Source organism: Lingula anatina, chromosome 4 (genome assembly GCF_051362555.1).
Source record: "Lingula anatina isolate TDL-2025a chromosome 4, LinAna3.0, whole genome shotgun sequence".
Classification (NCBI taxonomy): domain Eukaryota; kingdom Metazoa; phylum Brachiopoda; class Lingulata; order Lingulida; family Lingulidae; genus Lingula; species Lingula anatina.
In genome coordinates, this window is record NC_141770.1 from 27,737,766 (window position 1) to 27,751,253 (window position 13,488).

General features: G+C 34.5%; 1 protein-coding gene across 5 annotated transcripts in view; it reads right to left on the bottom strand.

Annotated features, from left to right (window-relative positions):
* The window catches only part of LOC106169088 (dynein axonemal heavy chain 5), a 60,828-nt gene that overhangs the window by 45,587 nt on the left and 1,753 nt on the right, over nucleotides 1-13,488 (bottom strand). Inside the window, exon 1 of one of the 5 annotated variants that reach the window (XM_087010974.1) lies at nucleotides 4,807-5,101. The exons of 3 other annotated variants lie outside the window; for them this stretch is intronic. In XM_087010974.1, coding sequence (XP_086867100.1) covers nucleotides 4,807-4,896 — 90 coding nt within the window. In that variant the 5' untranslated portion in view covers nucleotides 4,897-5,101. Of the gene's footprint in view, nucleotides 1-1,172; nucleotides 2,508-4,806; nucleotides 5,102-13,488 lie in introns of those variants that run through there. One more of the 5 variants, XM_087010976.1, reaches the window with a different exon arrangement.

The following is a 13,488-nucleotide window of genomic DNA, read 5'->3' on the forward strand; positions in this document are numbered from 1 at the left end:
TAAAACTCCCATGATACCTGAAGAGATCATGACTAAAACATTGGCACATGGACCAATCATGATGGGTGAAAGGTCGATAGAACTTTTTTTTCAAACTGGGCTTACTCTAGGTTTATAAATATTTAGTTAAATGCTAAATATTCACCACTTTGGTTTTAAAATGTAAAATATGTCTATTTTTAGCCCAACATCCATGATTGATTTGGTTCAAAATTTTAATTTCTGCAATTTATCTATAACTCTTTCAGAGTCGTATCAAAAACTCTCTACAGTAACAGATGCACAGCTAATTTAAGTTACCAGCAATAAAAACAATATGTTGTTGGAAAAAGTAGCAAAATTTTCAAAACACAAAACATTATCAAAAGACAAAATAAACAGCATGTTCCGTCAAATCCAATATCTTGAAATAAAAAGGTAATTATGAAAACTTTAATCGTATAGAAAGGATGAAAATGGTTAACATTAGATCAATCTTCTTTAATTTCCTCTCAAGTTGATCAATGCTACAGTGCCTTTGTAGCCACAATAAAACTTTGTCGATAAGCAGACGTCTTTTTTCCTCACATGACAAGGTACTAGTCTTCATAACTGAGCATATCCAACTCTGCCATTTTGTAATTATATGGTTGTATTGATTGGGAACAAGAGGAGAAAAGTGCCACTTTGTGGAGGGAATCAATAATTCAATTTCATATATTATATCATATTATTTCAAGCAAACATTGAATACTGGGACCAAAAAAATCTGAACATCCCCCATTAACTTTAAACAGAAGGTTACCAATGTAAACAAGTGCATACAGATAATTTAGCATCCACTCGTGAAAAGGGGCAACCATACACGTTTTATGGTGTGTTTTCTGAACATTTTTTTCTAATCTTATTCTGCATAAAGCACAGTAACAAAGTAACAACAAATTTTTTCACAGATTCAAAAAAACAACTTATTGTTAACAATACTTATTTCAGCATCAACATATCAATTATAGTTCTCAACTGTTATGAGCAAAGCTACTTTTTACACATCACTAAAACAAACACAACTTTCAGGTCCTAGTTGTTCAGAATATGTCACTTAATTTCAAAAGTTCAATGATTCAGCAAAAAATAATTTTCCACGAGGAACTGCTTGACAGGCAAAGGAGACCATGCTGACATTCAAATCTTACCTTTTCTAATTCAGATTTTTTCAAGTTCCCCCCTGGGATGGCCATGTTAGCACTGGTGTTGCTATCCAAAACCAATCAGCAGATTACACTAATGATAATTATTTCCTGGTTGACTGTTTGTTATCACCAAGGACAATATCGCACTCAAATCTGTGCCATTTTACATGACAGCATTGTCATAATTCCTATTTCCTTCAATCAGTTTAGACACAATATAACTGCTTTCAACGTTGGTCTCCCTGAGATAAAAGCTCTTTTAGACTCCCTGGTTTGATGTGTTTGCACTCTGAGATTAAAAAATTCCCTCAAATCCTAGAATCTCAGCCATGAATTATCAAGATCTGCTTTGCTGTGGTATTTCTTCAAATGCCCTGAGCACATACAATGATATTAAAATGTCTGAAAACTATATAATGCAGAGAGGCTTTTCTTCTTGGTATTTTTGTTGTTCATTCCAGCATATGGTAGCGTAGCACCGGTCTTGACAGAAATCTTTACAGTCAACACTTTAAGTCCGCTTCTTTAAACAATAACCTATTTAATGTAGGCGTTCTTCACACTACCTTCCACTAATGATAAAACCTTGTCAAGGTAAGTCGATTCGCAGTTTTCTATTGTTCTGGTGCTTGAGAACTCAGTTTTCTATTCAAAACTGTGTTTGAGTGCGTTTCCTTACAAGAGAATTGAATGTGACTTTTAAGTAGACTTTTTGATGTAAGATGACAAAACTAAATTGGTTTTTGACGTATAGAATAAAAGACAATAATTTAAAACTGCTTCCACTTCGATATTTCTTTTTATCACTGTCAACTCTTTTCCAATAATAATATCCCAGTGATGGTCAAATTTCTCCAGCAACGCAACATGAGATTTTCAAATAAGTACTCCACTGTTACTGTAAATTTCACGACAAAAGTCTGCCTTTTCTGAAATCTTCTTTCACATATAAAAAAATCGTGTCTCTCTTATAACTTCATTTATGTACAGCTCCTATCCTGCTTGGTTTAACACAGATTTCACCACAAGGGAGCAGGTGGCCCGACTAACCAACTCAGAATGACTCTTGCTGCTGTCACAGACAATATGGACACAAAAAGACTTGAACGCTGTCCAGAGCATTCGCAGTCGATAAAAAACACCTTGCTTATAGTGGTCTGTATTCCCTCTGAGGCTTGTATTGCTGATTCTTCTGATATCCCTTCATTATTACTAAGAGTAACTAACAATTAAACAATGTCAATCCATACAAATACAAATCATCTGTCACTTGGAATATATTAACATTGTCATAGCTGGTTCTACATTGTAGAAATCCATCAGACGTCAAGCATGCAGCCACATGTGCCGTGCAGTCCTCATAAACCGTCGTCCCAGGCCGTAACCAAGGACTCATTCAACCAGACAGGCTCAATTTAACACAGCGTAAGGCTAATAGATCAATAACGACACTGAACTTGCCAATACCAAGACTGCCTATTAGCTACATGGGCTATCTCGGATACAATGCAATGTTTACTGTGTTTACCTGTTAGAGCAATAACCTGTATTGTTGAAAGAGGAACGGAACATTGGAGGCCAGTGTGCTTTTGGCAATAGATGGAAAACTAAGTCGTAAATGATTTCTCCTTCTGATTCACCTGTTATTCAAGTCTGTGTGTCTAACCTTCAAGGGAATAGGCAATGTGTGTATGTGTTGAAAAGTGATTGTATCTGCTTTTGTGTTCTTGTTGGGATAGTAAGGCAATATTGTACTGTTGTGATTTTTCATTTGGGCTGTTATCAAAAGAGGAACATTTCTTAAATGGGTAAATATTTCTCCTAAACTTTTGTATATCCTTCCAGCTGATGTGAAAATACATCCAGGCCATGTTTGACGTCAAAGCGTATGCAGATTTATTATTTTTTATTTAATGTCTACAACTCAGCACAAATATGTCACCAAGGTGTAAATTAAAAAACAGCAGTAAAAATTAATAAGTGAAAACAGACCTCCTAAGATATGACTATAAACACACAAATACAGCTGCAGTACCGTCCCATCTGGATCACTGTGACAGGTCCTCAAATATTACGTACTTTACTATGGGGGAACCTACTGCATTTCACAAGTTTTTTTCCACATATTAACTGTGCCAGAGACTCAGTTTAGTCTCTTATAAGTAATAACCAGAGTATTAGGCTGACAATCTCTCAAAGTGTCCATACAGAATGTATTGCTAAATTATATTATTCCATGTTAAAAAAAACAGTGTGACATGCTTCAAGTCTTTTCTTTGATCTTCCCTAATCTGAACTATTAGAGGACATATTTTATGCTCCGAGTTCTATCAGGATTTTACAATAGTTCAATATTTCTCTCCCACAAGAATTGATAAATAAAAAAGAAACAAAGCAGGAAAAAAGGCATCAAATGAAACAACTTCAAATGAAACAAACAAATGAGAAAAGCATTAAATGAAACCCTCAAGTATGAACGAAGTTTGAACAAAGCATACCTATTTTTGCAGCCATTATGGAACAAACATGCACCTACCATAAGAAAAGATGCCCTTGTTTCTCTAGTACCCCTTCTCATCTTAATCCTGTCGCTAAGGTAACCAGAGTTAATGTTTGACATGGTTCCAAACATCCAATTAAGACTAGTTAACAGAATTTTCCTTTTGATAAAATGTATTTTTTAAAAATATACCCAGCAAATCTTTTTTTCCTCAAGAGCAGGTTGCTTCAGAATTTTCCACCATGGCTCGGAGGCCCTGGAACAGCCATGGTCTAAACCAGAAATAGAACCCAACCTCAAAATCATTCACCACCTGATGTTGAGATTCAAGTCTTGTGCACAGATCAGGAATCTAAATGTCACTGAATACAATCAAGTTCTTTTTTTATGAACTTCGTCCCGTGAAGCACACACACCTTAGGTATCATGACATGAGTTAAAAAGGTCTTGATTTCTATTTAAGTCTAAGTACCACCCAGGTAGAAAGTGATTATTAAACAGGTGAAGTATGAATACAGATGAGTTCAGTTCACACTGAGTTACCTCATAGTTCAGAGGATAATGTCATTTGTGCAAGGTGGATTGTGTTATTCTGGTTGGATTTATTAGATACTTTGAAACTCATATCAATCAACAGCTAATTTTTTTCTCCAGAATTTTGATGTCTGTCAATTTCTGCACTCCTAGACTTAAACTACTAGTACTTAAAAAAAAAAACTCTGTACAAATCTGTTGATTGAAGAAACAATTATAATAACCTGAAAAACACTGCAATACTAGACAACAGTAGTACTGATGTTAACTGATGATTGAAGAAACTATCATATTAATTCAAACTAGTGTTAAACACAGCGGATGAAATTCTTCACTGGAATTGTTAAATTCCTGTTTTGTACCCCATTTTTGCCTCACCTTTTACTACATGTACACCATCATTTCAGTGGCAGAGTGAGAGATACATTTTATGACATTCAGAAAAATTACTTGAAAGAAATAGTAACTCACAAAGTACTAGTACATCCTTTCAGCAAGTACTGAAATAAAAGAAATCAAGGTGTAGGACAAAAAATTGAGGGGAAGAAAAAAGCTGGCATTATAGACAAAAATAACTTTCAAATCTCTCAATTGGAAACTCACCAAAACTTTCAGAAATTTGCGATGACGAAACATCCGTCTCATGCGATGTGCTGGCATCATCTGATCAGGTCTGGGTTTTCTCCACGCCATTTTTGTTTTTAAGGGTTATAATACTAGTCTCCAACAGAAATGTTCATCTAGTAAAATGTTACACATATAATTCCTTTTTTATTAGTCCACAGATACAAGGAGGCTGGTAGAATCATATAAACAAAGTTCTTATCCATATTCCTTTCATAAATCAAGAACAGTTTTGAAACAAAATATACGTAGCTCAACCTATTCCAGTGTATTCTCTACACCTATATACTGGAGATCAAATGCTCACCATATATAGATGTACCACCAGAGTTGTTACTATTGAAATAATGATACAATGGCACCTCTCTATCTACTAGAGCTGGGTGTTAACGCTTAAAGTGTTTGCCGATAAAACCTTAATGACATTTTGACCAATAGGAACAGTACTGAGCTGACCGATGGATGGGCACATTAAAGTTTACAACTGGATGATTGCAACATAAAAGTTTACAAGGTTCAGTGAATCTTTCATGTATGCCTTAGTTCTTTTTTACCATATTACAGACAAATTCAACCAATTCAAGGCAATCTGTTTATAGGATAATGTAAGCAAATTACATCTTTTTTAAGACTTTTAATATTAAAATATTAAATTAGCTGTGGCTAATCTCCGAAGTTTTATGACTGTTTACAACATCCTTGGGTTCAATATACCGGAGGAATTTGTTGACTTAATGGCAGCATAGTTATTAAATTCTACTCACTATTATCAGAACAAATAATGCCTTTATGGAGACACATAAAATCTTTTTTCAAAAAATCAAAAATACATGAAAATGAAAGCAGTTAAGATAAAAATAAAGTGAATTCATTTAAAATATTGTGTGATTTTTATAATATGAAAACAATCAAACACGAGTTCATTGACATCATGAAAGATACTTTGCTTTACATTTGGAGAAGGATTTTGTTTTAAGAGTTGCATGCTCTTAATGTCATAGCCTTTCCTGCCAAACTTCAAACATATCCTGGTGTCAGTATGGCAACAGCCAAAAGGTTAATAAGAAAAAAAAAACTAAAATTTTTTTACCTGCAGTGGATATTTTCTTAGTCTGGTTATTCTCACCCAGTGAACAAAAGTCACAGTTGCCCTGAACGCACTCATGTCATAAAATATTGAAACCTCTTAATGTTGCCACAACCCAAATACTACTCCTTTTATCAAAACAACACAGAGTTTTTCTCATTTATCCGTAGATTTTGTAAAAGTTTTGGGGTGTCACAATCAAAGACATTACAAGGTTAATCTGTTGCTTGTGGTTTGTGTTTTACTGACCTAAGAACTTAGAGAGTTTTAGAAATACATTAAACTAACTCTGATTTGGGGAAATGTTTCCAAAAACTTTAAAATTTAAAGCATTTTTCTAGTGAACCTGATAACTTATCACTCAACTATCAAAAGGAAATTCTGCTAGAAGCTTCAAAATTTACTTACATGGGAATGATTCTACCAGCCCTTAAACCTTGTCGCAAAACCACAACATTGTTTAAAAGTCGCAAAACTCTGACATTCAGATCAGAGTTCAGGTACTGGACATAAATTCTGTAACTATGTCCACTTCTTCACCAACTGACCGCAAACATGAACGTCACTTTGACCATGTAAAGACTGCTAAAGCTGGACAAACTTGAGGTAAATCCCTCTGTCTGCTATCAAATAACCTGAACACAGAGATCATTGTCGTGAAGAACTCTGAAGAACTCGACACGTCCTCTTCGTTCAACACTCCAGATCAGAAAACAATGTTTCGTTGTCAACCCTTAGCTAAATATCCACCTAAGAAGATTTGTCTACAAGAACTTGAGAAGATTAATTCTGTATTCCTGAAACTGCACACCTGCAAGGCTCAAAATAAATAGGATTTTTATTCAACTGCGTGATATTCTCCAGTAAGAGAAGATGATGGCAGAGGGAATATAGCAAAAAAACTTTTTTTGTTCACTTGACAAAAGAGTGAAAGTTGTATGGCCTTAACAACAAGCCAGCTAGTGTCTTAAAAATGATAACTCCAAGTCCCTCCCTCTCTTTGTTTTCGGTCTCTCTCTCTCCCCCCCCCCTCCCCCCATTCTTTACAATCCCTACATTAACATTTGCCTTATATAAGGCACAAGAAATAGTTTTGAAAAAATATTCAGATATTTCTACTTTTTTTCTTTCTTATTTATCACAAAGCTGTATTTACCTAAAGGATTTGTATCTGAGTGTGAAGCAACATTTATGCAAAACATTTTCCTAATCTGGCACAGCTCAGAAAATAAATAGTGTTGAAATGCCATCATAAAAAAAAAACAACAAGAGGCCATTTTATTTACACATGTGCCATAAGAATCTGTAGCAGCTATAATGTATCAGCTTAGGAAAAAATAAAATTTCAAAAGCCACAGTAAAAGACTGCAACAAAAAAGGGTATTTTATAAACCCCTCTATCCCCAGCTTAGCCAATGTCAATAGAAACAAGTCCTCCAAATTATGCAACGTCTTTTGTTACCTGTTAAGTCAACAAATCTGGTATAATATTGACACAATTCTTGTATCAACTCTCTCAAAGTTGAAATGTCATGCATTTAAATTATCAAGATCAAGAAAGCACAGAGTCTAAGTGATGTGTCTATGTGGTCACAATCAGTTGTATTCACAGAAAATGGTGCAGTAGTCCACATGATTGTGTTAGGTGTGATACTGATTGCATCAAAATATCTCATCTACCACAACTAAGACTGAGCACAATCATTTGTCCCAAAAAATCATTCTATACTAATAGCCAGGTGACCACCTAACATATTCATCATTTATTATTAATATTACTTTTATCATTGTGGGGCCATGATATAAATTTCATTGTTAAATAAGTCCTGCGATGCCCTACATTTTTTCTAACTCCAAGACCTGTATACCATTTACATAATCAATATTAAGTCTTTTCCAATAGATCCACAAATTATGTTTTCAAAACCAGTATACACTTGCAGTAATTATTATACAGTTTAAACCAGTTCATGATTATTACGCAGAGTTTCTGAGCCTGATAAAAACCTTGCAGTCAGTTGTCTAAGACCTAACTGGCTTAAGTTGCAGACTGCTTCCAGCAAATATTTGTAGGTGGACTGCCTGCAGGTAAAGGTTTTCTTTTTCTTTTCTTCATGAAAACTGACAATGCAATGTTTAAGTATCTGCTACTTTCTACAGAAAAGAAGGAAGGACTCAATTTTTTCAAGTAAACAACTGGGTCAATATAGGCAGCAGTTTCTATAATCACAGGATAAATCTTATGCTGCAGGGGGTGTTTTTTTATTGTTGATACTTTGAATAATACACTGACAACTTCTTTTCGAGACTAAACAACATTATCTAGCAATAATAATAATAATAAAATTTAAGGTAAGTTTTTCACACCACTGAAAAAAGGTACGTACACGAAATCCTTTACTCAGGATTTTACTAATAGATCATTCATATTTAATGGTTAACCTCAAATTGTTATTCATTTAAAAAAATCATTGTATATCATCAAAGAAATCAATGCCATCTACTATACAGTTTATCTAGAGTCACATGAGGTTGAGGCCAAAATATGATCGAATCGCCCTAAAAAAATATTTTAAAAAAGGTTCAATTTGCCAAGTTACACCAGGTAAGTGATTTGTGAATTACTGACATAATCAAATGGAACCACCTTTATATAACACTCATATCAAGTCATATCACCTTCTCTGTCTTTTTAATATTATGCCATAATTTTTAATACGTCTATCTGACACTAAACCACCGGCAACCCGGTAGGTAAACAAGTCCCTGGTTACCATATTGTATTTTCTCCATGGAATTAAAACAGGGCAACCCCGCTGCTCCAAAGGTTGTCAGCCATGTTGATTCAGTCTGCTGACTGACGTAAAGTTGATTTCCCTGTACAAATAACGATTGTAATTTATCACTTGTGCCATTCATCCTGGTATCAAGACTATCCAGAGTGAAGTAAAGAGTGCAGATAACCTGGAGACAGAGTCAACCTGACATAATTGTTTTCGCAGCATTTCGGCAAATTTGGATACCCTGACACCGCCAACGATTATCAAAGAAAGAAGGACATTATTGCTCTCCGTTTTAACTTTGATGTTGCTCCGAGCAGCCCCTGTCAAATAAACCTTTTTTTCTACCTCAAGAAATGTCACATACAAAAAATAAAGAAGTGATTTAAAATACAATTTAGGCAATCAATATTTCATTGGACTCTCACAACCCAGCAATCTCCTGAGACAAAAATATTTGGATTACAATCTAAAACAACTTCAACTTGTAAATGCTGTGAAGTACAACAACAATGACAGTTATAATGACTTCATATAGGAAAACTTTTTGGCATCCTTCTTAATCTTTTTTTATTGGCCACATAATTTTTTGGCATCCTAACAAGAAATATATCTCAAACAGAGCTTTTAGATAAATTGATCTTATCTGGAAGTTTTAACTCTGAATGTGCCCCAATATTCTGAGATAAAACTCACTATCAGTAACACAGTACCCAATACAGGGGTAAATATACAACCAGTTTGTTTACTAAGCTTTTAGGCAAATTCTTCCTCTGCATTAAAACCTTAGTAACTATTTTATTTACTTTGGTAACATCATCAACACTGCTGAAGCACTGAATGTAACCATGTGGGGGCAAACTTATAAAGTATCAAATCAATGTTGCCTAATAGAAAGAAAAACCAAACTACTAGTATTCCAGATTTATTGCAAGAAATTAAAACATCTCATCATCTATTACTATACTTAGGAACACTGTAGGCAAGATGAAATTGAGATAACTAACAGATATTTAGGTAAAACAGCAAATTGAAATAACATATCACCAAATACTAGTTCAAAATAATAAAATAAAGGTCATGGAAGGTAACCTATAGCCACACACCTGTACCAGGTAAAACAGGAAATTAAATTATCTGCCATGAACAAAATTCAACCAACGATTAAATCCAAGAGGACTCTCAAACATAACAAGGCCAATTGAGTTTAAATCTGTAGAAAGACCTGTCAAAAGCTATCACAGTTCTAAATTTAAGAAGCTCTTAAATTAATGGACCAATACATGTAGTCTTGTCTTTATGTATATTGCATGCAAGAAAACATAAGTATGTGTTTAGACACTATCTTTGGATAAAGTTATGCAGGCTAAATAAACAATAATCCTCATGTTTTGACTGTTTGCCATCCAATTAGTCATCTGATTTGGAGAACCATGCTTTAGATGTTCTGCTTCTATAAAAGTTGGTTATCAACTTTTCTAAAAAGCTTTGCTTGCATGTTTTTATTTGTGTTTACTGTTATGTGTGTATGAAAAAGCAACCTTTCTTCATTCTTTTCTCTTGTAAATTTAGCTCAAAGTGCATAAAGAGGATTTCTGTGGAAAGGTTTACTAAAAATAACCTGAATGGACTGTATACAATAATTTTTAAATGTCCATGAACTCGGATTAAATGTGTTAATGATGCCAATGTCTGAAATTGTTTTTCTTAAAATAGGGCTTTTCAAACGAAGTGAAATTTGGTTAAACTGGGGAGGGCAAATAAACACAAAACTAATTAGGCAATAGAGAATACCTGTTTTGTGAACAAGCATACTGAATTTCATTTACTCTTTTTGTGTTTAAGTGACTATGCAAACTGTAAAGTCAAAAGTTTTCTGTTTTTAAGTGAAATGGTTTTTTATCCTTTAAATTGTTACTTATTGTTGTGGTTTACATATCTCACTTTTTCGTGGCCATTATTTATTATTATTTCATAATAAAGGGCACTGTGATTTTTCCAAGTTAAGATCAGCTGCAATTTGCCATTTTTAATATGACATATACCATGAGAGAGAGAGAGAGAGAGAGAGAGAGAGAGAGAGAGAGAGAGAGAGAGAGAGAGAGAGAGAGAGACCAACCTATAGGAAGGATTGAATCAAGGGGATTCATATGAACAGCCATTCTGGACAGGAAATATGTCTGCTCTGGGTCAAAATATGCAAAAATAAAAAATAAAAAAATTAAGATCCAAAAGCCTCACTTTTTTTTCAGAAAAAGCCCCCTCTTACACTCTGGAGAGAGAGAGAGAGCACTGTATACACGTATATGTTTTTACTACATATCTAAATGGCTTCCACATTTGAAAAGTTTTGAATTTCACAGCTCTACAAACACCATTAATATATTAACTATTATATTGCCTGACTCTCAAAGTGACCACAATAGCCCCTCAGTGTCAAGTGACCAATATGTAAACATTCCTTGACCACCAGTTAGTCCAATCAATAAAACAGGTAGGCACTGCAATCATTACTCCAGTAACTTTGTCCACCTTTTGAGTACTTGGTCAAATATACTGGACTTCACTAGCCATTACATGTGCTTACCTGGACAAACAAAATAGTCATCAATAAGTTTAAATGGCCATAATATTTTCTTCTTGTTTATATAAGTGTACTTTTCATATTCTAGTAGCCTTAATTATATGGTTATAATTAGAAGTAGCCAACAATGTTAAAATGTAGAATTAAAATATGAATTAATTATCATTAAAAAATGTATCCACTGTTTATCTTCTTGTTAAAAAGGTGTACAGAGATGCATTCTGGTACAGTGTATTTTTAGCATATTGTGGGTGTTGATTTGTTATCCATAGCCCTTAGTAAACTGATATCATAATAAGACCTGGTTTGAAAGACATGACCCATTGTCCATCATATCAATCACACAGAAAAGACATGACCCATTGTCCATCATATCAATCACACAGAAAAGACATGACCCATTGTCCATCATATCAATCACACAGAAAAGACATGACCCATTGTCCATCATATCAATCACACAGAAAAGACATGACCCATTGTCCATCATATCAATCACACAGAAAAGACATGACCCATTGTCCATCATATCAATCACACAGAAAAGACATGACCCATTGTCCATCATATCAATCACACAGAAAAGACATGACCCATTGTCCATCATATCAATCACACAGAAAAGACATGACCCATTGTCCATCATATCAATCACACAGAAAAAGCAAAAAAAAAAAAGAGGAGTCAATGCTGGATGTGTCCATGCAATGAAAAAACCTTCACATTTAGCACTTTTTCATATCAACCTGAGGCATTATTATATAACCCCCCCCCCAACACTGACTACACCCCAAAAAACCTCCTCCCTCTCCACCTTCTTCACACACAATTACACACTTAAAAGTGCACTTCACAGGTATAACCTTCCTCCTCCACCTCCTTAACAAAGATCTCCTCACTTCACACCCCTTACCTAATTACATTATATTACACAGGTGCCCCCTCCCTCTCCCCCATCATCTCCTGAACACAGACCACTTGACTTAATTACATTGTATTACACAGGTGCCCCCTCCATCTCCCCCATCATCTCCTGAACACAGACCACTTGACTTAATTACATTGTATTACACAGGTGCCCCCTCCATCTCCCCATCATCTCCTGAACACAGACCACTGGACTTAATCTCTCGTGAGGATCAATGTCCACATTAACTGACCACTCATGATGTCATCCAATTACTGACCCTTGCATACATTTCTCAGCCAAGCTAGCGGCCAGGTAACAGAGCTAATTAAGCTCATTGTTAGCTGCTAGGTTTCTTGGCTAATTAAGCTTGTTAAGCTCAGTAAAGGTTAAATGTTGCCAGGGGTTGTTGATCACACAATATATAAACACTTGACGGCAGTTGATATTGCTATTACATTAGGTACTGTTCTGGAATATTAATTTCATTCTTTTTTTTTAAATAAAATTTAGTCTTTGGGATAAAATCTATATTCATGTTGCATTTACCTAGGCTTTGATATTAGATTTTGAGAAAGAAAACTATTTTATTTTAAGAACAACTTGAAAAATACTCCTCTTTGTAATTTCAACATCTGCTGTATTATTTAACTGATGGGGTGTTGAAAGATGTTTTAATGCTTTTTTATGTTATTCAATTCTATTTTCTGCCATTACAAGTAAAAGAAACTCATCTCAACTTCAAAACCAGTTTCAACAAAAGGTTTTATAATAACTTACTTCTAAAAATAAACCACCTGGTCAAGGGTAATATTCTTTATGTGAGTGCAAGTTTTAAAGCTACAAACATGTCACTGTTTGAAATGTGAGTGCCTGCGTAATTTTAAAAATCATTACATTCTTTCTTTTTACAGATGTTGGTTGTTGCTCTATGTCGACAAAATACAGTGAGAAATAATTAACACTTGATGAAATCTGACTCAGGGCATAAATTGACACAAGAGTCAAGTTAAAACACTAGCTTTTGTGTTCAGTCACTTTGATCAGTGCCTCGATGGCTGAGATCAATACTACTCAAATACTTTGGATTTGTTACCTGAATCAATTGCTGCTCAGATCGATCAAAATTTCAATGTCTCATTATCCTTGTTGCTGCTCAGATTTCTATGATGTGAATAATTCTCTCAACACTGTTGTCATACTGCCTGCTACTAATATTGCACTGCAACTTTGTTTAAAAATATGGCATTGCAAACAATATTGCAATGTGAAAAATATGATAAGACATTTTTCTTAAGGTACA